Source organism: Arachis hypogaea, chromosome 9 (assembly GCF_003086295.3).
Source record: "Arachis hypogaea cultivar Tifrunner chromosome 9, arahy.Tifrunner.gnm2.J5K5, whole genome shotgun sequence".
Taxonomy (NCBI): Eukaryota; Viridiplantae; Streptophyta; class Magnoliopsida; order Fabales; family Fabaceae; genus Arachis; species Arachis hypogaea.
In genome coordinates, this window is record NC_092044.1 from 26,809,898 (window position 1) to 26,830,536 (window position 20,639).

At 36.6% G+C, this 20,639-nt stretch overlaps 5 protein-coding genes and 1 non-coding gene across 11 annotated transcripts; 4 read left to right on the top strand and 2 right to left on the bottom strand.

Annotated features, from left to right (window-relative positions):
• Positions 1-348: 348 nt before the first annotated feature.
• On the top strand, positions 349-4,468 carry LOC112710747 (uncharacterized). Its single transcript, XM_025763145.3, has 6 exons — positions 349-588; positions 771-1,019; positions 1,807-1,980; positions 2,162-2,268; positions 3,227-3,609; positions 4,068-4,468. The coding sequence occupies exons 1-6, from the start codon at positions 472-474 to the stop codon at positions 4,214-4,216; spliced, it is 1,179 nt and encodes a 392-aa protein (XP_025618930.1). The 5' UTR covers positions 349-471; the 3' UTR covers positions 4,217-4,468.
• LOC112710749 (uncharacterized) lies at positions 3,031-8,761 on the bottom strand. Of its 6 annotated transcripts, none has more exons than XR_011865581.1 (6): positions 8,558-8,761; positions 8,226-8,341; positions 6,433-6,799; positions 6,099-6,209; positions 5,131-5,318; positions 3,031-3,717 (listed from the first exon to the last, which is right to left on the bottom strand). XR_011865581.1 is itself a non-coding variant. In XM_025763147.3 (4 exons), the coding sequence occupies exons 1-3, from the start codon at positions 8,663-8,665 to the stop codon at positions 6,436-6,438; spliced, it is 588 nt and encodes a 195-aa protein (XP_025618932.1). In that variant the 5' UTR covers positions 8,666-8,761; the 3' UTR covers positions 4,881-5,318; positions 6,433-6,435. The 6 variants fall into 6 exon arrangements, 1 of the variants encoding a protein (XP_025618932.1); XR_011865583.1 differs by having other exon boundaries at positions 6,099-6,245; XR_011865582.1 differs by lacking the exon at positions 6,099-6,209.
• LOC112713746 (small nucleolar RNA snoR126) lies at positions 7,083-7,184 on the bottom strand. Its single transcript, XR_003158715.1, has one exon. It is a non-coding gene; the product is annotated as a small nucleolar RNA snoR126 (small nucleolar RNA).
• Positions 8,762-9,110: 349 nt separating the features above from the next.
• LOC112710748 (RNA pseudouridine synthase 1) lies at positions 9,111-10,616 on the top strand. The gene is made up of 2 exons (XM_025763146.3): positions 9,111-9,393; positions 9,479-10,616. Exons 1-2 carry the CDS (start codon positions 9,111-9,113, stop codon positions 10,153-10,155), a joined length of 960 nt encoding a protein of 319 aa, XP_025618931.1. The 3' UTR covers positions 10,156-10,616.
• Positions 10,617-11,279: 663 nt separating this feature from the next.
• On the top strand, positions 11,280-15,614 carry LOC112710745 (pyrophosphate-energized vacuolar membrane proton pump). The gene is made up of 8 exons (XM_025763141.2): positions 11,280-11,800; positions 11,897-12,471; positions 12,727-13,106; positions 13,208-13,294; positions 13,574-13,904; positions 14,059-14,469; positions 14,599-14,658; positions 15,153-15,614. The coding sequence occupies exons 1-8, from the start codon at positions 11,557-11,559 to the stop codon at positions 15,357-15,359; spliced, it is 2,295 nt and encodes a 764-aa protein (XP_025618926.1). The 5' UTR covers positions 11,280-11,556; the 3' UTR covers positions 15,360-15,614.
• A 1,161-nt stretch (positions 15,615-16,775) lies between these two features.
• On the top strand, positions 16,776-19,607 carry LOC112710746 (uncharacterized). The gene is made up of 3 exons (XM_025763144.2): positions 16,776-17,211; positions 17,706-18,701; positions 18,787-19,607. The coding sequence occupies exons 1-3, from the start codon at positions 16,776-16,778 to the stop codon at positions 19,605-19,607; spliced, it is 2,253 nt and encodes a 750-aa protein (XP_025618929.2).
• The last annotated feature ends 1,032 nt before the right edge of the window (positions 19,608-20,639 follow it).

Below are 20,639 nucleotides of genomic sequence, written 5' to 3' on the forward strand. Positions count from 1 at the left end.
AAAACTTATTTGTCCGATATGAATATTAAAAGTTTGATTAAAAACGACAAAAAAAATTAATTTATCTAATAAGAATAATTTTCAAAATATTTAGAGAACAAAAATTTGTTAGAGACAAAATTATCTGATCTAAATTTTTTTTTAAATCAATCTTAAGTGTAAAATAATTAGTATTATTATTAAATTATTATTTAATAATTTTTAACTATTAATTTTATATAAAAATAACTAATAAAAATAACTAATGTTTACTTTAATCTAAATAATACTCTACCTTCTTGGTGAATAACTGAATCATTGAGGAAAAACAAACAGAATTAAGGATATATAAACACACCACACACGTGACTTGTCCTTTCACTACAAAATCAATTGCCACTACTTAGCTTCCTATAATTGGCTTCCCCTCTTCTTAATTTGTTGCCATTTCGACTCAAGAAAAAAAAAAACATACACAGGAACGAACTATATATGGCTTCAGAAGCTAATAATCCTTCAGACTTGGAGAATCTTTTGGATTTTTCATACCTTGTTGATGAGGATGATATTATTGTTGAAGATTATGATACACGACAAGCATGCGAAAGGGTACGTATTAATTCTTGTCATGCAACTTATACATACTATATAGCTATATATATACTATATACTATTTATTTATCCAATTATTTTTTAATTTTATTTTTCTTCTATATCCTTTCAGTTTCTTTTATTTTCATTGTTTAATTTTTTAAGTTTAATTAGTTATCTTGTTTTATTCTTTTTTTCAGGAAGAACATGAACACGATGAATTGAAAGAGTTAGCAGAACTTCCACCATCACTGAGGTTAACACTAACGATAACACCATCTCTGGTGCAAGAAATAGAGGAAAAAGTGAACGGTGGTAGTGTTTATGATGATGTAGTAGAAATTAGAACTTCTTCTCCTTCTCCTTCTTCTCCATGCATCAACAAGGTTGAGAACAAGTTGAAGGCTGTGCACTTGCCAGTTTGCTCCCTTGCAATTGGGTGTTACTTGGTAATAAACTAATAATAATAATAATGCAATTTATACAGTGTTCAATTATATATTCAATGTTGAATTTTCATGCATGCAGTATTTCATACGAATAATATATACTTTTCTTTTATGAGAAAAATTAACCAGTCTATTTCTTCTTTTTTTACATAAAAATATTATTTGTACACAAAAATTATCATTAATATATTTGTATATAAATATATATATTATTTAATTTATTTTAATATGTATTTATGTTTTAACATATATTTTAGACTAAATTAATAATTAATTGTAATGATTAATTTTAGTGTATACTTAACATAATTATTTTGAAATTATAAATTTTGTATTGAATTTTATTCGGTTTTAATTTTGACTTCTAAACTGAATTTGGTTTCTTCAGTCTAATATAAGATATATATACACACACATAAAGCATTAGTACTTAACTACTTATTGCACTTTTCACAACTTTCCATGTTTTCTAATATACTTTAAAAGAAATGAATTACTACTAATTAATGTGTGAATTTAATTCAAGTAATAAATTTATTTACATACAAAAAAAGTATAAGTAGATATTTAAGAGAGAAAGAGAAAGTCACACACAACATTTTGTTCTCGTAAATAAAAACAAAATTTTGCATTTTAATTCTATTGAATATTATTCACCTTTAACAACATCGTATATATATATTTTATGTGAATATTCACACTTAAACTTTAATAATTTTTTTATTGGTAAAATAAATTGGTCATGATTGTGAATAAAACAAGCGACTATAATAAGTTTGATGTATAGATAGAAGCTCAATATCCAGCACACTTGGTGGCCAAGTTTTACTTTAGCAAGCGAAAACTTGTGTGGGAGATATTAGATAAGGGTTTGAAACATAAGATTGAAATACAATGGGAGAATATTTCAGCCATTCAAGCAAGCATTCAGGAAAACAAACCTGGCCATCTAGAAATTGAGGTGCGTTTAAATATTACGCAAATAATTTTTATTTTATTTCTAATTAAAAACGTGACACAATATTGTTTAAATACTTATTTTGTTTATCAAGTAGTGGTGATTTAATTTTTAAAAGGAGATAACGCCACTTGAACTAAAGTACTTGATGATGAACTTCTCAAAAACAATTGTTCTTACACAGCTTGATAGAGTGCCATTTTTCTATGGCGAGACTACCCCACAGCCTAAAAAGCATACTGTATGGTCTGCATCCCCTGACTTCACTGGAGGTTATGCTTCCAAATACAGGTGTGTGCTACTTAGTTCTAGAATAAACACTCAAAATTCATCCTCAAGAAATTTCAGATTATTAAATACTTTGATCCTCAATAAATTTTTATATTCTAAAAGTTTTAAAAAATTATTGATGTCAGACGCATTCGTCCTTCTATTATTTTAAAGAATAAAAATGTTATTTGTACACTAACCAATGTATTTGTGTATAAATATATGTGTGGTTTAATTTATTTTTAATGTGTATTTGTATTCCAGCATGTATTTTATATTAGTAGCTTGATATTTGATTTTGGTATATACGTAGTATAGTTCTTTAAAAAATTAATGTCTTAGAATGTAGTTTTGCAAACCAAATTGGATTATGATATGACGACTTTTTAAGAACTTGTGTAGGACTGTTAAACAGGTCGGTGCGACCCATTTAGACCTAGCCTTAAACAGACTAATCCATTTAAATTCACATTTTTTATTGTACATAATTTTTTAGTTTGGACAGTCACTTTAATATATTAAACAAATTAGTTTATTTATCCTTTTATTTTATTTTTTAAAAAGTATTTCAACAAAAAAATTGTCATTTTTAATTTACCGGTTAGTCCGTTTAACCAAAAAATTAAACGGACTTAATTTGAGAGACAAAACCTTTTTGTTTAAATGGGTAAACGAACTAATATGAGAGTTTGACCCATTAACTATTTTGACGAACCTAGAAGGCTAGACCTATGTATCCAACACACATATTAAAAATTTGATTAAAAGCGATAGATAGACCAATTTATACATAAAAATAATTCTCAACTAATTACTCTTCATGTTATTATCCCGATAATCTACAAGAATTTCACAATTTTTTTTATGACACTTCTAAATAATAGATATTTAAATAGAATATTTTACTAAATTATAATTAAATTCATCAACTGAAGTGGGTGTGCATTCCTTCTTCTCCTTTTGTTGTTTATTTATTCAGGAGACACTCCCTTCAATTTCCTCCTGGAGTTCTTGACCAGCACTATGTTAAGCTTCTACAATTGGACAGAAGATTGTTGGAGTTGAGTGGGACACCTTTTCCTAGATTCAAATCTTGTTATTTTGATTCATACCTAGAAGATGAAGAGACAGCAGCAACACACATTCGTTTTGGTCATCATCGTGATCTATATGCACATGGGTCAACAACCACCAACCAAGCTATGGAAAGTGAGAAACTATATTTCAGTGCCTTTAAAGAACCAACTTCATTTCCTTCATCAGCATCTACTTTTGATCTCCCTCAACAAGTTCAGCTATATCACAATACAATGCCATTGACCACATGTGCCGTTACTGAATCATCTACTCCTCTTTCTTCTGGTAACAATCATTTCTATTCATTCTTGCATAATATGTACTCACCATAACCATGGCAAAAATTACACTGATCATCACTCTGGACTCTTGTGAGGATATTATGGAGGGCAACTGGCAATGTCATATTTATAAGAAAATTAGTATGGTAAACATCATCTTATGCAAAGCATCCTTCATTACACAAAGTTTAGAGAACAAATTGTACCTATAAGGTGTAATATAGATAGCCTAATTTGATTAAAGTATTAATGATTGATTCGACGGTTTGAATATGCGATCTCAGAGACAACACAAATGTTATTCCAATACTCTCTTTCAAATATTAGAATCATATTTTACAGAATAAAAAAATGTCAAAACCTATAAGATCTAAGAGCAACGCCAAAGACGATTGCTATTACTATATTAGTGTAGATAACCCTAAAAAATAATAGTAATAAATAAATGGTTCTTGTTCACAGGCAATTGCTCTCCTACAAATGAGGAAATCAAGAATCAACTGCTGCAAGTAGATCATGGCATGTATGACCCTTTTGACGTTCAACATATTTTGTTCTACCAACAACGTAACTCATTACATCTCTTCAAAACAACAAGAGCTTGCTCATAGACTCATATACCCTAAGAGGCTAACAAACTACTGCACCCTGCTCCTAGCTACGAGAATGTGTTGGTCAAATGCAATTTCACCCACAGCTATGAATGGAATTTTTCCTAACTTGTAAAAAGCTTTTGCATTTTACAAAGCCAAAAGCAAACTACCGCCTATTTATTTACATCTCACTTTGCTATCCTCATTTAAAATGTAACGTGTCTTTCTTGGTAACTTCATTTTTAAGCAATAATAATTATTGCAGACTCACTTTTGGCTTAACTAAGTATTTAGTAAACCATTTTATCACTATATTCAAAACTTCATTTTGATATAGATCCAAATATTTCAAAAAAACATTTAGTTTTGATTCCCAGAAGATTATGATAAATATATTTTCAAGAAGCTTAAACTATTATTTGAAAAGACTCGAAGCAAATTATCGTAAAGTTTGAGACTTCAAGGACATAGTACTTTGGTATAGAAATTAAGGTTTTCAAACTCAATAGTTCACATAAACTTAGGAAATTTAAATAAAGTTGGATGGTAAAACTCAACTTGTAAACTCGACTTGAGGACCTAGACTAATAAACTGGACGATTTTATGAATTAACTAGGCAGATTGATACGTTGATCTAGAAACTTGAACTTAATACCTTTAGAAAAATTTGGACCCAAACCATGAAACATATAATAGTAATAATACTATTTTCAATAACAAACTTATTTAAGCGCTCACTGTTTAACATCATTCTCAAACATAAATCAGATCTCTGAAAAGTTCTAAGATCATTCTTTAAAAATTTATTTCAAGAGAAATTATACCAAAACAGCAAATGGAAAGTGAGTGGCCAAGAGAATATCCTATGTCTTCTTATTGATTTATTTTTTATTTTTATTGGTAGGGTAGCCTGGGGCAGCAAGAGAACCACCTGAAGGAGCTATAAGCAGAAGCTGGTTCATGGATTTCAAAGCTGGATGAAACATCATTTCTGAGCAAAGGTGCCACCCACAACCATTGACTTAAAAAGGAGTCCAAGGTTTCCAGTTTCCTTGGTTGCGTATTGCCATCACAAAACCACCCCTTCTAGATTGAAAGTAAAGAGAAAGAATAATGTGCCTGCGTATTAAATTTTCGGGCGTTAGAATAGCTTGAAACTTAAAGAATTAGATTTTATATATATATATAGCCTGCTGAAACACCCATTAGCCAGAGCAAATTTGCAATACTATGATTCGTTCAGATGTCTTACTTTTGATTTGAGTTTCTAATGACAAAGAAACGTAGGAATGATGACCCTAAATCTCATTAAATTTTGAAATAACTCTTATGAACCAAGTCCAGCGAGTATAAATGTCCAGAATTTTGTTTTGTTAAAATTTAACACTCCAAACATCAAAATTTATTGATCTATCAGCTGTGAAAGGAAAATTTTTTTAATTTGCATCTTAAAGAAGGACTCTCATTCTGATCAACAAATCATAATTGTGTAAATAACGAAACGGTGTTATTTAATCAAGTATACTATAAACTTTAGTTAAAGACTTTTTTATATGTCCATTATTTCCACCTCAAGCCTTTATACTTAATAAGAATAAAATATACCCAAAGAAAAGAATTAAAGAACTGTAAAGAACATCACCAAAAATAGTCAATCTTTTTTTATAAAAACTAAATTGAAAGATAATTATCACTGGGCAATGATAATGTAACAATAAAAGTTACAGTACATAGACACAACCGATCCCCACCACCCTTTGTTCATTCATATTATCATAGCGTCAGGCTAAACAGACATTTGACATTATAAAAAATGGCTGAAGATTTTTCTGCAAATAAAACAGAACTCTCGGCAATTACAATTTTTGAAAACTATATGCAAGATGGAAACAATTTTACCCTGAGGGATTTAATTGCTTTGGGGCAAGCAGACTGATATAATAGCATGTCAACCAGTGGACTTCAACCATTGCATAAATCATGATGTTCAAATTATATTCCTAATGTGTCCTGTAAAAACCTTAAAATAGTTTAAAGATGCTTCATCTGTGAATCAACAACACAATTAGTGAACATTCATAAATCAATTTCATCAATTTTATAGGTATATCATACAAAACTTGGTAATGGCATGATATTTCTAAACTCCAGTGAAATCCTACAAGTGGTGTTAATGATATATGTACTAGATGTAATCACTTCCATTACAAATTAAATAACTAGTTTAACTCACAAATCAAGTTTTTGAGATTGAAAGCGGCGATTTGCCAGAGCCTTCTGACATCGCTGCAGGATCAGAAGACCTGGTTGTAGTTTCTTCTGCTCCTTCTGAATTTATTTCGGCAAAGCTTCTTTTCTTTGGTGGCGTGTTTAAATTTACATTCTCGTTTTCTTTTTGCTTTCCTTTGCCTTTATCTTTTCTGCTGTCAGCCTCCTTATCAGGTTGTGGTTCCCCATTTGGAAGTGGAAATAAAGGAGGCTCTTGGCCACTCAATCGACAAAACACTTTTTCAACTGTTTCACTTATCTCCTTTCCCAGGCCATTATTGTCTAAAATTAACTCCCAAACTGATTTAGAGGCTTTTTCAAGTACAGAAGCTCTGCATGAAATAAACATGGACGTAAGAGAAGATCAATAATGAATATAAAATCTAATAAGGAATAATGACTACAAACCAATCTTCCAAGACCACTACATATAGCGACCAGATGGAAGCACAACAAAATAGACTCTCAACATGAGAAAGTCAAGAAAACAATATATTAACATTAAGCAGACCACGTAAGCCCAAAAAAAAGGGATTTAACAAGTAGGTGATATATTGACCCAGGAGGGCTGCTTAATATGCTTTTTGTAATGTTTCATTTGATAACAACAAATAATAGGCTCAGACACGCACAAAGACTGTCATCAAAGAGCAAACACGTTTGCTTTGGTCCTGGTCACTGATCAGAATCGAGAAATGTTGTCTGTCATCACAGCCTACTGATATTCTGTAATGTTTGTGCAAAAACGATTTGAAGTGAAGTAGCGAATTTGAATTCATCGTGTTTGCACTCATTTATTCCATACTTCTTTGCAGAAAACCACTTAACGCTGCTAATAGAATGTAACCTTTATATACGCAACTTCGAAAGCAAGTTAGAAGCTATGCAAGAATTTCAATTTCGTAAAAATTCCAGACTATCAAGGACCAACTGTCTTAAAATCATAAGCTGTTAGGAAAAAAGGCACATAAATGACCTTTTTATTTCATTGGAAGATAAAATTATACATATAAGAAAGGAAGAATTCCCAAGACAAGAGATCCTATATACATAAACCAAAATATACAAAAACTACCAAAGGATCATAATATTCCAATCTCTCAGTAGGGCCTAAATAGTCCTCTAAATAGTCCATCTACTTGATACCGAAAAGACACCAAGTGCCTAAATCTATCCCACAGATGAAGCACATTAATGAGTTTTGCTAATAGCCTAATGCCCCCTCCCCCCAACAATGCAAGAGCCTGTTCGCCTTAAAGCATCGACACTACATGGGCCTATCATATGCTAAAGTTCAACTCTCAATTAGAATAATAGGGATAACAAAAATTAAAATCTAAACCATTTTAGTCATAGACTTTGGTAATATGACAACGAGCATCTCAGCATAGTGTATATGTTATTATGTGAAAGCATATGAATAATTTATATATTTAACAGACCCAATACTTTTGTCTGGAGCAGAATACTTTAATACCAGTTGAGATGGGGTCTTCTCTTCGGGTGAGTTATAATCATTTGTAGGTAAAGCTAAGTTCATGCTTACTATTCGAAAGGAATTCAATGACTATATATAGAACAGGTTTTACCCATCCCTTCCCCACCAAATATGTTAAACAAATACAGTTCGATAACTTCTACCCTGCATCACATTATGCATCAATTATGTGAAATATCAGGAATGAAACTTTCAAGGTAGAACCCTTTGGAAGAGTTAGCACATAAAAACTGGTGCTTGTGGTCAAATCTTTAACTTACTCGAGCTCTTGCCGAAGCGCATCAAACAGCTCTCTTTTGGTCTGTTTCTCAGCTCCAGGGGTGTTCAGAACCCTACTCTGTTCAGCCATCTTTATAGTAGTGCTCTTCAATTCCTCCTTTAAAAAAAATAAAATTAAAAAAAAATCAACTTAGACCATGAAAAATTGCAAACTAATGAGACCTCATGGAAATTAACTATCTAGTGCAATGGAATCAGACACTTGTTAAAATTCAGCCAAGTTTTCAGTAATATCTCATGGCTTCCATAATTAAAAAGACCAAGATTTAAAAGAAAACAGAAAAGGAAAAAGAGAAAGAGAAAGGGAAATTACATTGGCCTTGAGCTGGTTGATGATCTTCAATCTGAGGGCATCGATTGTGCCGTCGTTCATGAGGGACTCAAGCACATCCTCCGGAGTGATGATAGAGGAAGAAGCCATGAGAGTCAAAATTGCAGAAAACCGTAACCCTGGATGATGTATTTCGAGTCTCGCGTTGATCGATGCTTATACTACAATTGCGAATGTCTGGGGTTCAGTATAGATAAATATATACACCTTCCAGAAAACGTTGTCGTATTAATGGGTAAAAGAGGGTGGAGCGCAGTGTCAGTTTGAGAAAAACGGGGACTCAGAAAAACCCTAAAAATACGATGGAGAGGGGAATAGAGATGAAGATGAGGGTGAGGCGAAGAGGAAAAGTTATATAACCGTTTTTATTAGATAAATTTTGTTATGACGAAACTACCCTTCATGAATCATTCTCTCACTCTCCGTCTCCGTTCACACCATTCTGGCATTCTCTCTCAAGTTTCATCCCAAAACCCTTCTCAACCATCATCGCTACCAGAATCTCCAAACCCTCCCTCTCCAAAACTGTGGTAGCATGGCAGACTCAGATGAACCCCAACCGCCAACCGACTCGTCCCAAAATGGCCTCACTTCCCTCGATAATTACCCCGTGCCACTGTCCCCTCCACTCCCCGCAATCTCCAAGCAAATCGAGCTAAGCCGAGCCATGACCGCATCTTCGAAATCGAGCCTCTTCTCTCTCTCAACGTGCCACGTCATCTACGAAGACCAATGGCTCATCGCAATCAACAAGCCCCAAGGAATCTACTGCGAAACCATCCTCTCTTCCGTTCCAACCCTTCTCAAACCACATCAAGGTCAAACTAAATCTACATTAAAACAAATTTGTTACACATTTTATAGCCTTTATTTCAGAGTTAGTTATCATATTTTTCTGTCCAGGTGTCCACGTCAGCGTGCCTGAGCTGCACCTTGCTAACCGTCTCGACCGCGACACAAGCGGCGTGACGATTATTACGAAGTCCCACAAAGTGGCATCGAAGTTCGTGAAGGCATTCACCGACCACGAGGTTCGTAAAACCTACATCGCTCTCTGCAGTGGCGTGGCCCCGAAGTGGAACAGGATTACCGTTAGGTCCGGGCACGGGAGGTCCAAGTTTGGCGCGTGGCGCGTTTACGCTGCCTCCGATGTCGGGCGGAAGCTACCAGGCGGTTCGGTAGTCCGTGGCATGGAGACTTCGTTCGAGGTTTTATCGGTAAACGGAAGCGGAACGTTCAGAGACGAGTCGGAAATTAACGACGGTGGTGATGTGGTGGTTGTTGAGGAGAGAGCTGTGAGAGAAGGTAGTGGTGGCGATGCAGAGAGTGAGATAATAGTGAGGGCGTATCCTACGAGTGGAAGAACGCATCAGATTCGGTTGCATTGTCAGTACCTTGGGATTTCGATTGTAGGGGACGTGAAGTATGAAGGGGTCTGTGAATGGAAAGAGGTGGCGCGTGAGGGCCACGCGCTTCATGCCGAGAGCTTATCGTTCAAGCACCCCGTTACTGGCGATCGCATTTCACTACACGCGCCGCTTCCATCTTGGGCCAATAAGGCCTTGCAGTTGCAGCACTGAGGAAATTGTGTGTGTTTTGCAAAAGAGACCTTTAATTTAAAGGAATCATTGTCATGTCCTTGTTGCGATGAAGATCAGGGTCGTTATCTTTTGAAACCTGCTTCAGTGCTCTCTCCAAACTGTCAAATACTAACGGAGTAACAGTACATTCAGAGTTTGGTTGCTCCTCGGCCACATGCAGTGGACGCCTGAGAAATTTGCTAATTTGGAGGTTCTTGCTATTTCTCATGTCAACAAGTTTGCTTGAGCTTTTGAGAGTTCCATTATACTAAATCTTAGCTCTGTTTCTTCAAAGAATATCATTATGTTTGATATCATTCTTGGCTTTGTTTGGAAAGATTTTTTTTTTTAAATCTTTAGTGTATCAAACTTTATATAGTGGGTAATCAAAATAGTTTCTCAAAAAGCAATGTATACAAATATGTGATTTATATTGGAGTATTTTGAGACTCAAGTCTTAACCATTTGTGATGTTCCTGGTGGTGTAAAAGAAGAAAATATTGATCTGGCATTATTGTTCAGAAAGAATAATAGATTAATAGTACACATGCACCTTGGTAATTCTTTCGATCAAGTCATTTGTATGACTAATCTTGGCAACTTGTAGAACGGAGATATGGACCTTTATATTAAATAATTAGTTCCAATGACTATGCCCACACTGTTTTTACTTTTGAAGAGCATCAACAAAGAATTAGAAAAGTAATTCGGTTTTGATTAGTCCCTTGAAATTGAGCCGTTGTTTCTTATCACATAATCTTCTAGACTGGTTGGTATTGGTCTATTGGCATGCTTTTAATGACCTCATCATCTTGCGCAAAGTAGCGTTATGCTTATCCATGTTCGGTTCGATCACACCTAAGCAAGTTTTCTTTAGCAGTTGAAAGATAAGACACGTGTTTATTTAACTTATTTATAACTTTCAGGCTTCCACCAGTTGGTGCTATATAATATATTTACATTTTTTTGGTGTGAATGAAATACTTATTTTGAGTGAACAGTTTGTAAGTTGGTGCTTATTAAAACTTAAAAGTGAAGTTGATATCTCTACTTGTACACATCAACATCATATTTTGAAAATTGGTTGCATTCTTTTATAGTTCTCGGCCCATGGGAATATGATTAGAATTGAACAGACATGTCCTACCCTATTAATCAAAAGCTCCAGTTTACTAAATCAGTGTCATGGAAAAACTGTTGAAGTCCAAATCCGTCATTCTAAACAACCAGGTTTTTAGATTCTAAGGGCCATGCAAGCTCCCATAGTTTTCCCTTATCTTGTTATATTGTGCACTTTCTAGATTTTAAGATTGGTCTCCCAGGCTATAAAACTCGGTGGTTGATTATGCTATTTTAGCTAAAGAAGTTTACAACAAAATTTTCAACTGCGATATTTGGAAAATGGGGGAGTTGAGTGAGGGCCTTACACAAGTTCTGATACCTGTGGCAGCATTAATTGGAATTGGATTTGCTTTGCTTCAATGGTTCTTGGTCTCAAAGGTCAGAGTGTCTGCTGTTGCTGATTACAATGGCAGGGACAATGGGCACAAAAGCAGCTTACTAGGAGATGCAGAGTTGGAGACTGGTGTCCGGGTTCCTGAAGTTACTGCTAAGTGTGCCGAAATTCAGCATGCCATTTCTGTTGGTGAGATTTCTTTTTCCCTCTTATAAGCTTGTGATTGGATTTAGTTACAATAATGGAGAACTGAAACATGATCATCTCAATTTGATACGTTTGCAGGTGCTACTTCGTTTCTCTTTACTGAGTATAGGTACCTGACTATCTTCATGGGAGTATTTGGTGTAATAATTTTTCTGTTTCTGGGCTCTGTGAAGGGCTTTAGTACCAAAAGCGAACCTTGCACCTACAATGAAGGCAATCTTTGTAAACCAGCGCTTGCCAATGCTGTGTTTAGCACTATAGCTTTCTTGCTTGGTGCCCTTACCTCTGTCCTTTCTGGCTTTCTTGGGATGAAGATTGCTACCTATGCCAATGCTAGAACAACTCTTGAAGCAAGAAAGGGAATAGGAAAGGCCTTTGTTATTGCTTTCCGCTCTGGTGCGGTGATGGGGTTTCTTCTTGCTGCAAATGGCCTGTTGGTGCTATATGTTGCCATCAATTTATTCAAACTGTATTATGGGGATGACTGGGAGGGACTTTACGAGTCTATTACTGGCTACGGGCTTGGAGGTTCATCAATGGCGCTCTTTGGAAGAGTTGGAGGAGGCATATACACCAAAGCAGCTGATGTTGGTGCTGACCTTGTGGGGAAAGTTGAACAGAATATCCCTGAAGATGATCCACGCAACCCAGCTGTAATTTCTTGTTTACCTTTCTTGTTAATCATCTCAATTTATTTTCTGAAAATGCTATTTGTTGTTGAAGTTTTTGCAAACATTTTCATGGTTGATTACTATCATTCAAAACCAAGCCAAATTCATTATAATCTATCAAATTAAAACATTCTCCAATGCATGATTTGTGGAAAACTAAAGTTACTATATATCATTTTAAACTATTATGCTTACATGTTTATATTTCCGGTCACTGAAGTTTTTGAATATTTTCAGGTTATTGCTGACAATGTGGGAGACAATGTTGGAGATATCGCAGGTATGGGTTCTGACTTATTCGGGTCCTATGCAGAATCATCCTGTGCAGCTCTATTTGTTGCATCCATATCATCTTTTGGACTGAATCATGACTACACGGCCATGTCATATCCTCTCATCATAAGCTCTATGGGAATTGTGATTTGCATGATTACAACTTTTTTTGCAACTGATATATTCGAAATAAAATACGAGAACCAAATAGAACCATCCTTGAAACGTCAACTTCTTATCTCTACTGTATTAATGACCGTTGGTATTGCCATAGTCAGCTTCTTTGCTTTGCCATCAGAGTTCACTCTTTATAACTTCGGCGGCAGCAAGGTTGTCAAGAACTGGTATGACTAATTTTCATGTGCCAGCCTACTTTTGTCAGCATGTACAGATTTCTTCATCTTTATGTTATTCAAATTCAATATCATCAACTACATAATTACAGGCACCTTTTCTTCTGTGTTGCCATTGGCTTGTGGGCTGGACTTGTAATCGGGTACATTACTGAGTATTTCACTAGCAATGCTTACAGGTGAGCAACCTTCATTTATTCTTGTGTTGGAATTCATATTGCTTTCAAAGCTCTTCTAATCTCCTGGCTCCTGTCCTGTCACATGGAATCCCATTCCCCCCGATGTTAAAAAGTCCCTGCTTCTTCTAATCTTCTGCATAAAGTTTTTCATAACCATTCCCTTTAAATGCCCTCATAGATACTCAACGACTGTCTCTTTGACAAATATTGATGTTCAAATTTGGTGCTTGGATGCTAATTTGCTGACTACCTGTTTCATATTTCATTTGCATGTTGCAGTCCGGTGCAAGACGTAGCAGATTCCTGCAGGACAGGAGCTGCAACAAATGTTATTTTTGGATTGGCGCTGGGATATAAGTCGGTCATAATTCCCATATTTGCTATTGCAGTTGCTATTTATGTAAGCTTCAGCCTTGCAGCCATGTATGGAATTGCTGTTGCAGCACTTGGAATGCTGAGTACTATTGCCACTGGTCTTGCCATTGATGCGTATGGCCCCATCAGTGATAATGCTGGAGGCATTGCAGAAATGGCTGGATTGAGACATGAGATACGAGAAAGAACAGATGCTCTGGATGCTGCAGGAAACACCACTGCTGCCATAGGCAAGGTAACTGTTTGTAAAATGCTTAAATTTAATAGCTTGCTTGGAAAGACTAGGAAAGAAATTATGAATTCGACTCTTGTTATTGAATTATCTACGAGAATCTGATTTCTATTTTATTTTATTTTTTTAAATTTTTTTGTGCGTGCCTTTGTAATAGGGTTTTGCTATTGGATCAGCTGCACTTGTGTCTCTTGCATTATTTGGTGCTTATGTGAGCAGGGCAGGCATAAAAACAGTGAACGTTATGACCCCAAAAGTATTTATTGGTTTGATTGTGGGAGCAATGCTTCCTTATTGGTTTTCAGCAATGACAATGAAGAGTGTTGGGAGTGCGGCTCTCAAAATGGTTGAAGAAGTTCGCAGGCAATTCAATACTATTCCTGGTCTCCTAGAAGGAACAGGAAAACCAGATTACGCAAATTGTGTAAAGATTTCTACCGATGCCTCATTGAAGGAGATGATCCCACCCGGTGCACTGGTTTTGCTTGCTCCACTTATTGCCGGAACATTGTTCGGAGTGGAAACACTTGCTGGGGTACTTGCTGGCTCTCTTGTTTCCGGTGTGCAGGTATAATATGGCCTTAACCTTGTACTATCTCAACACTGATGCTATTTTTTCGCCATTAAGATTGTGCTTTCTTGAAAATTAAAGTTTTGAAAATTTAACTTGTTGACAAAATTATTTTCATTTTCCTAGGTGGCAATTTCAGCTTCAAACACTGGCGGGGCATGGGATAACGCTAAGAAGTACATCGAGGTAAGGGACAAAGGTTTCATGTTACCATTCAAATTTGGTTGGTTTTTAGCGCTTTACTGATGTATAACTTGCCAGCCAAGAATTCTAGCATTCTAAAGGAACACAATGCATTTTATCTTTTTGAGCAGGGGTGGAGCTATAACCATTTATAGGAGGAGGTCAACATGAAAGACGTAACTAGATAGGAAACAAAAGAAAAAATTAGGGGGATCAAACCATAAAAATAGAGGACTTCATAAATAAAATTTATTAATTTGGGACTCTTCATCTACAATAAGCTCCGCCCCTGCATTTGAGTTTTGACCACTTCTTTCCGCATTTAGAAATGTAACTAAAAAATGTTTTTCTATTAACATCCAAATATATATTGTCTACATACTATATGACACCCATTTTGCCGCTCTCTAAGATGTTCAAATACATTACTCCAAATGTAATTTATTTTTCATTGAACTCCAAATGTAATCTTATATACATTGTTTTGGTGCTTATAGGCTGGTATTACGGAGCATGCTGTGTCACTGGGGCCAAAGGGATCAGATGCTCACAAGGCTGCGGTTATAGGTGACACTGTTGGAGACCCTCTCAAAGACACTTCGGGTCCCTCACTCAACATCTTGATAAAGTTGATGGCCGTGGAATCATTGGTATTTGCTCCATTCTTCGCAGCTCATGGAGGCTTAATTTTCAAGTTATTCTGATTTCTCTCTTCTTGCAGTCAACTAAACCCGGTTTGTGCATATTTGTTCAGCATCATGTAGTGCAGTGGAGCTATGAGATTGATAGTGTTTTGCTTTCGTTAGTACAGTATATAGTATAACATTACGTAACTTTCATTAGGCCAATTTTATTCCAGTAAATCAGCAATAAATTTACATGATGTAACTTGAGTGTCATGAAATTTAGATGTCATTGTTAATTTATGAAAATATTAGTTAATAACTTAATATTTATGGTATATGGATTACGCGTGACATGTGCGAGTATAATGAAGCCAAACGCTCAAAACCGTCTCGGTACCTAACGCCGTCGTGTAGAACACTCTAGAACAACCAATAAATAATGATGACCCTTTAATATTTGTCGATATGTAAATCGCTTCTAATTTAAGCATTTCAAAACAAAATCTTAAGATATAAATGCCGGCGGTTTACCCATTTTTGCCCCTGAATGTCGATGAATGGGGCGTGGATATCATTATTAAACCGTCATTTTAAAATGAACAGTGATGAGTGATGACTTATCCCCAACTCTACGTTACAAGAAAATTTCCTAAACCTTTTTTCATAGCTGGAATATGTTGTAGGGTTTTTGTTTTTCTTTTGTGGCGAATCCTGACGTTTAAGAATTAAGCCTTCCGAGCCGAATAAACGACACAGTGTCATTGTCAATATCGAAAGACTAACAATCCTAGGCTCATTAATTTTCATATGAGAAAGTAACGTGTGTTATTCAACGTTATGATGGTTTGAGGAGATAATACAGTAATGTGACGGCGTTAGTTAGCTGAGCAGGGGCTAGTAATCGGACCGTCCGATTTCTTTGTTGGAGAAGGGGGTGCACAAATCGGACGGTCCGATTTGTGGTTCAAGGAAAATTTCGAGCATAGTAATCGGACCGTCCGATTACATGATGCTGCGATATTTTTGGTTAACTTAACTGAAATCGGATGGTCCGATTTGCTGAATGATAAAAATTCTGAATTTGAAAGTGAGGAAAATCGGACGGTCCGATTTCAGGTCGTACTAAAATTGGCATGCGGTCGGACCGTCCGATTTATGGTTTTATATATACCTCGACATTACTCGAAGTCTCCATTTTTTGTTAGTCTGTGAAATTTCTCTCCTGATACCCCTTTAGTTGTTTCTTCTTCTTCTTCATTGTTTCGACAGCAGCTTTCATGTTTATTGTTTGAAGATCCTATTTGCAGTAAGTTTGAGAGTATTTTCTGTGAGTACATCATAATGGATGATAGAGTATTATTAAAAATTTATTATCATGGGCAGATTTTATTACAAACAGCTGAAGGTGTAAAATTTGTATGTGAAAATTCATTGGATATTATTATTCCATTTACATTGTCGTTTGAAGAATTAAAAGGTGTAATTTGTGAGAATATGGATTCTCAAATATGTAGGAGAATATCGTGCATTTTGTACAGGAACCCAGTATCTGTATTTGGTGGGTTCGTTCAGTTTCAAATCAAATATGTAACCGATGAAGCGAGCATGCAAGATATGTTTTCAGTGTACATGGAAACTCGCTCACAGATATCATTCATCGAGCGGTATATTGAGTTTGAGCAGTCGAAAGCAGACCGGAATATTGAGATGGAAAATTATAATAGTGATAGTGAGGAGGATTTCGAAAGTAATTATGAATGCCTTGATCCGGGTGGAGATGGAGATCAGGCCGAGGACACAATGCAGGCAGATGTGGCCGATGTGGCAAATGCACTAGTAAACCAGCATCCGTTTGTGGAGCCTACTTTCATGCGCTCACTGGACTTGGAGGCCATGCATACACCGAAATTTCCTGAGTATATGAATGCAGGTATGCAGTTTTGATACAATGTATGATAGAATAATATGACAGATATATTAGTTAGCATGACGAACATGCTAGGTTCGGTTCAAATCGGACCGGTTCAGACCGGACCGGAGCAAACCAAACCGGACTGGTTTGAACCAAACCGGACCGGTTCGAAACAAGCCGGACCGGTTCGAACCAAACCGGTCCGGCTCAAATTGAACCGATTCCGACATTGGTATATTGATATTGATTGTGTTATTATTTATTTTTTTGTTCAGCCTAATTTTATTCTTATAATTTAATAATTTGATTTAATTATGACCGTTCAACCGGATAAACCAGTGACCCGGTCATTTGACCTGGTTGATGACCGGTTCGGTTATGATAACTACGGTAATTAGCGTTTAGTTTTTTGGGTTGATTTTTTATTTCTTATGTATTTAATTACTTATTTATATTTATGTGACCAATATATAGTTATTAATTAGAGTACATAATTTTTGGTGTGAATGTAGCAGAGCTTCCTGTTGTAGCGGATGGTGAATTTATGGTCGGGATGGAATTCAGTTCTAGGGAGGCAGTGATTAAGGCGATGAAAGATTATACAATCCGTCGAGGCGTGGATTATCGGGTGTACGAGTCGGAGCCAACAACATTCTATGCTAAATGTACACAGTACGGTTCCGGTTGTGACTGGCTGATCAGGGTGAGTAAAATGTCCCGAAAGTACTGCTGGGAGGTAAGGAGGTACAATGGTAGTCACACGTGTACTCGAGCATGCATTTCTCAAGATCATTCCAAATTGGGTTCCGACACAATTGCAGAAGCAATTAAGCCGTTGGTAGAAGTTGACCCATCTATAAAAGTAAAATCAGTCATTGCGGAGGTACAATCGAAGTTTAATTACACTGTAAGTTATCGGAAAGCCTGGTTAGCAAAGCAGAAGGCAGTGGAGTCAATTTTCGGCGGGTGGGAAGCTTCGTATGAAGCTTTGCCCATATGGTTTGAGGCCATGTGTCACAAAGAGCCATCAGCGGTCGTTCACTTTGAAACAATGCCTGCGTACCAGGGTGATGAATTGGTTCCTGACATCCGTGTCTTACATCGAGTCTTCTGGAGTTATTACCCATGTATCAGAGCATTCCGACATTGCAAGCCAATAGTGCAGGTAGACGGAACTCATTTGTATGGAAAATATAAAAGTTGTCTGTTAGTGGCAGTTTCTCAAGACGGCAACAACAATATTGTGCCCATTGCATTCGCGATAGTGGAGGGGGAGACTTCAGACGCGTGGCACTTTTTTCTCAATAACTTGCGACAGCATGTGGTAACGCGTGACGGTGTGGGCCTTATATCCGACAGACATGAATCCATCAACTCAGCTATTGTTCGGAGTAACGGAGCCTGGTCTCCTCCTAGGGCTTTCCACATGTTTTGTATCAGGCATATAGAGTCGAACTTCCTGAGAAAGTTCAAGGCTCCATACTTGCAGAAGCTTATCGTCAACATAGGTAAATATGAATAAAACAAATCAATTATTGTCTAATATTATGGTATAATGCATGATTTTATAATGATGCCTTTTGTGAAACACAGGGTATTCGAGGACGGTCCACGAGTACGAGATGCGTTATCAGCGACTGCGCGAACGCGGTGAGGCCTACAGCACCTGGCTAGACAGGATACCGCGCGAGCAGTATGCCTTGGCATTTGATGGTGGATACCGATGGGGTCATATGACAACCAATCTGGTGGAGTGCATCAACTCGGTTTTGAAAGGAGCGCGCAATCTCCCAGTCACTGCACTTGTTAAGGCAACGTTTTACAGGCTTAATGAGTTATTCACACAAAAAAGGGCCGAGGCTGAGGCACGTATTAATGCTGGACATGTGTTCTCTGAGGTTGTGACGACTAAATTGCATGCAAATCAGCGGGCATCGGGAAACATCCAGGTTAGTTGCTTTGATAGACAGAATGAGGTATTTGAGGTACGTGAGATGCCTAGTGGCGTGGAGTACGCAGTCGACCTACGTCAAAGAGTTTGTGACTGTGGCGAATTCCAAGTGGATCGCATTCCGTGTCGACATGTATTTGCTTGTTGTGCAAATCAGCGACTTGATTGGCAGGTGTATGTTCATGAAGTATACAAGATGGATCAAATTCGAAGAGTTTACAGAGCTAGATTTAGGCCATTAGGAAATCCAACAACGTGGCCCGTTTATAATGGACCTCGTTTTGTAGGCAATCCGTTTCTTAGACGTGTAGCCAAAGGTCGGCCAAAGATGACCGGCTTCTTGAACGAGATGGACACTCGAATGCTGCGTGCGCCGAGGCACTGCAAGCAATGTGGGGCCGAGGGCCACAGCCGTAGCAGATGTCGTCAACGTGGTGGTGCAAGTGCAGATCCAGCCACATGAACTTGCTATATTAATTTATGATTTTGTTGCATGACTATTTGCACCTATTATATGATCTTGTGTTATTTGAACCTCTTATATGACCCTGTGTTATTTAAACCTATCTCATGAACTTGTTGTATGAAATTATGATCCTGTTTCATGACTATCTGAACCCATTATATAAATATGTTACACGAACTCAAACATATTTAGTTACATAAACTCTGCTTAACATAGTACATGTCAAATACAATAGTACATCACATAAACTCCAACTGACATAATACATGCGAATTAAAATAATACATGACCTAAAAGAACGATACGCAAATAAAATAGTACATCACATAAACTCCAACTACAATAGTACATCACATAAACTCCAACTAACATAGTACGTGCGAATTAAAATAATACATGACTATTTGCACGAGACACAAATAAAATAGTACATAACATAAACTCCAATGAAAATAGTACATCACATAAACTCTAATTATTCATAGTCAACGCAAATAAAAGGCTACTTTCTTCTTCCCCACTTCATTTTGTCACAGAACTTTTTGCACTTCTTTGCAACCCTTTTAAAAGTAGATGGAGTATATCTATTAGCGCTTCGGCGTGGAGGATCAGTCCTAAGGTCATATCCTTTTCCCTTTTGACTTGTGGCCGTACCTATTGAAATAGAGCAAGCTCTAATAAAATGTATTTCTCAATTAAATATAGCTCTAATAAAGCGTATTTCTCAAATAAATATACCTGCACTAGGCGCTGGATCGTTGCCGTCGGAGTCATCGTCACCATTTGTATCATCCGCATTACCTTCCTCATCATCATCCTCATCCTCATCTTCATCGTCATCATCGTCATCGTCATCATTATCATCATCTAGACGATCTACTAGGTAGTCATCAGCCTCATCAGCAGCTGCCTTATTACTCTCATGAATGAGACTCATCGGAATACGTCGTGGGTTCCCGCTCTGTATGACACCTCCCATGGCAACTTCACTCCGACTCGAATCAATAGAATGTCGACCACCAGAATGTG

Bases quoted from the DNA above. Each gene is read 5' to 3' on its own strand.
- LOC112710747 (XM_025763145.3), top strand. From the start codon at position 472: ATGGCTTCAGAAGCTAATAATCCTTCAGACTTGGAGAATCTTTTGGAT. The intron at 589-770 runs GTACGTATTAAT...TCTTTTTTTCAG, and splicing joins CACGACAAGCATGCGAAAGG to GAAGAACATGAACACGATGA. The intron at 3,610-4,067 runs GTAACAATCATT...TCTTGTTCACAG, and splicing joins ATCTACTCCTCTTTCTTCTG to GCAATTGCTCTCCTACAAAT.
- LOC112710749 (XM_025763147.3), bottom strand. From the start codon at position 8,665: ATGGCTTCTTCCTCTATCATCACTCCGGAGGATGTGCTTGAGTCCCTC. The intron at 8,342-8,557 runs GTAATTTCCCTT...TTTTTTTTAAAG, and splicing joins TCAACCAGCTCAAGGCCAAT to GAGGAATTGAAGAGCACTAC. The intron at 6,800-8,225 runs GTAAGTTAAAGA...TATTTCATGCAG, and splicing joins GCGCTTCGGCAAGAGCTCGA to AGCTTCTGTACTTGAAAAAG.
- LOC112710748 (XM_025763146.3), top strand. From the start codon at position 9,111: ATGGCAGACTCAGATGAACCCCAACCGCCAACCGACTCGTCCCAAAAT. The intron at 9,394-9,478 runs GTCAAACTAAAT...TTTTCTGTCCAG, and splicing joins CCTTCTCAAACCACATCAAG to GTGTCCACGTCAGCGTGCCT.
- LOC112710745 (XM_025763141.2), top strand. From the start codon at position 11,557: ATGGGGGAGTTGAGTGAGGGCCTTACACAAGTTCTGATACCTGTGGCA. The intron at 13,905-14,058 runs GTAACTGTTTGT...CCTTTGTAATAG, and splicing joins CCACTGCTGCCATAGGCAAG to GGTTTTGCTATTGGATCAGC. The intron at 14,470-14,598 runs GTATAATATGGC...TCATTTTCCTAG, and splicing joins CTCTTGTTTCCGGTGTGCAG to GTGGCAATTTCAGCTTCAAA.
- LOC112710746 (XM_025763144.2), top strand. From the start codon at position 16,776: ATGGATTCTCAAATATGTAGGAGAATATCGTGCATTTTGTACAGGAAC. The intron at 17,212-17,705 runs GTATGCAGTTTT...GTGTGAATGTAG, and splicing joins TCCTGAGTATATGAATGCAG to CAGAGCTTCCTGTTGTAGCG. The intron at 18,702-18,786 runs GTAAATATGAAT...TGTGAAACACAG, and splicing joins GAAGCTTATCGTCAACATAG to GGTATTCGAGGACGGTCCAC.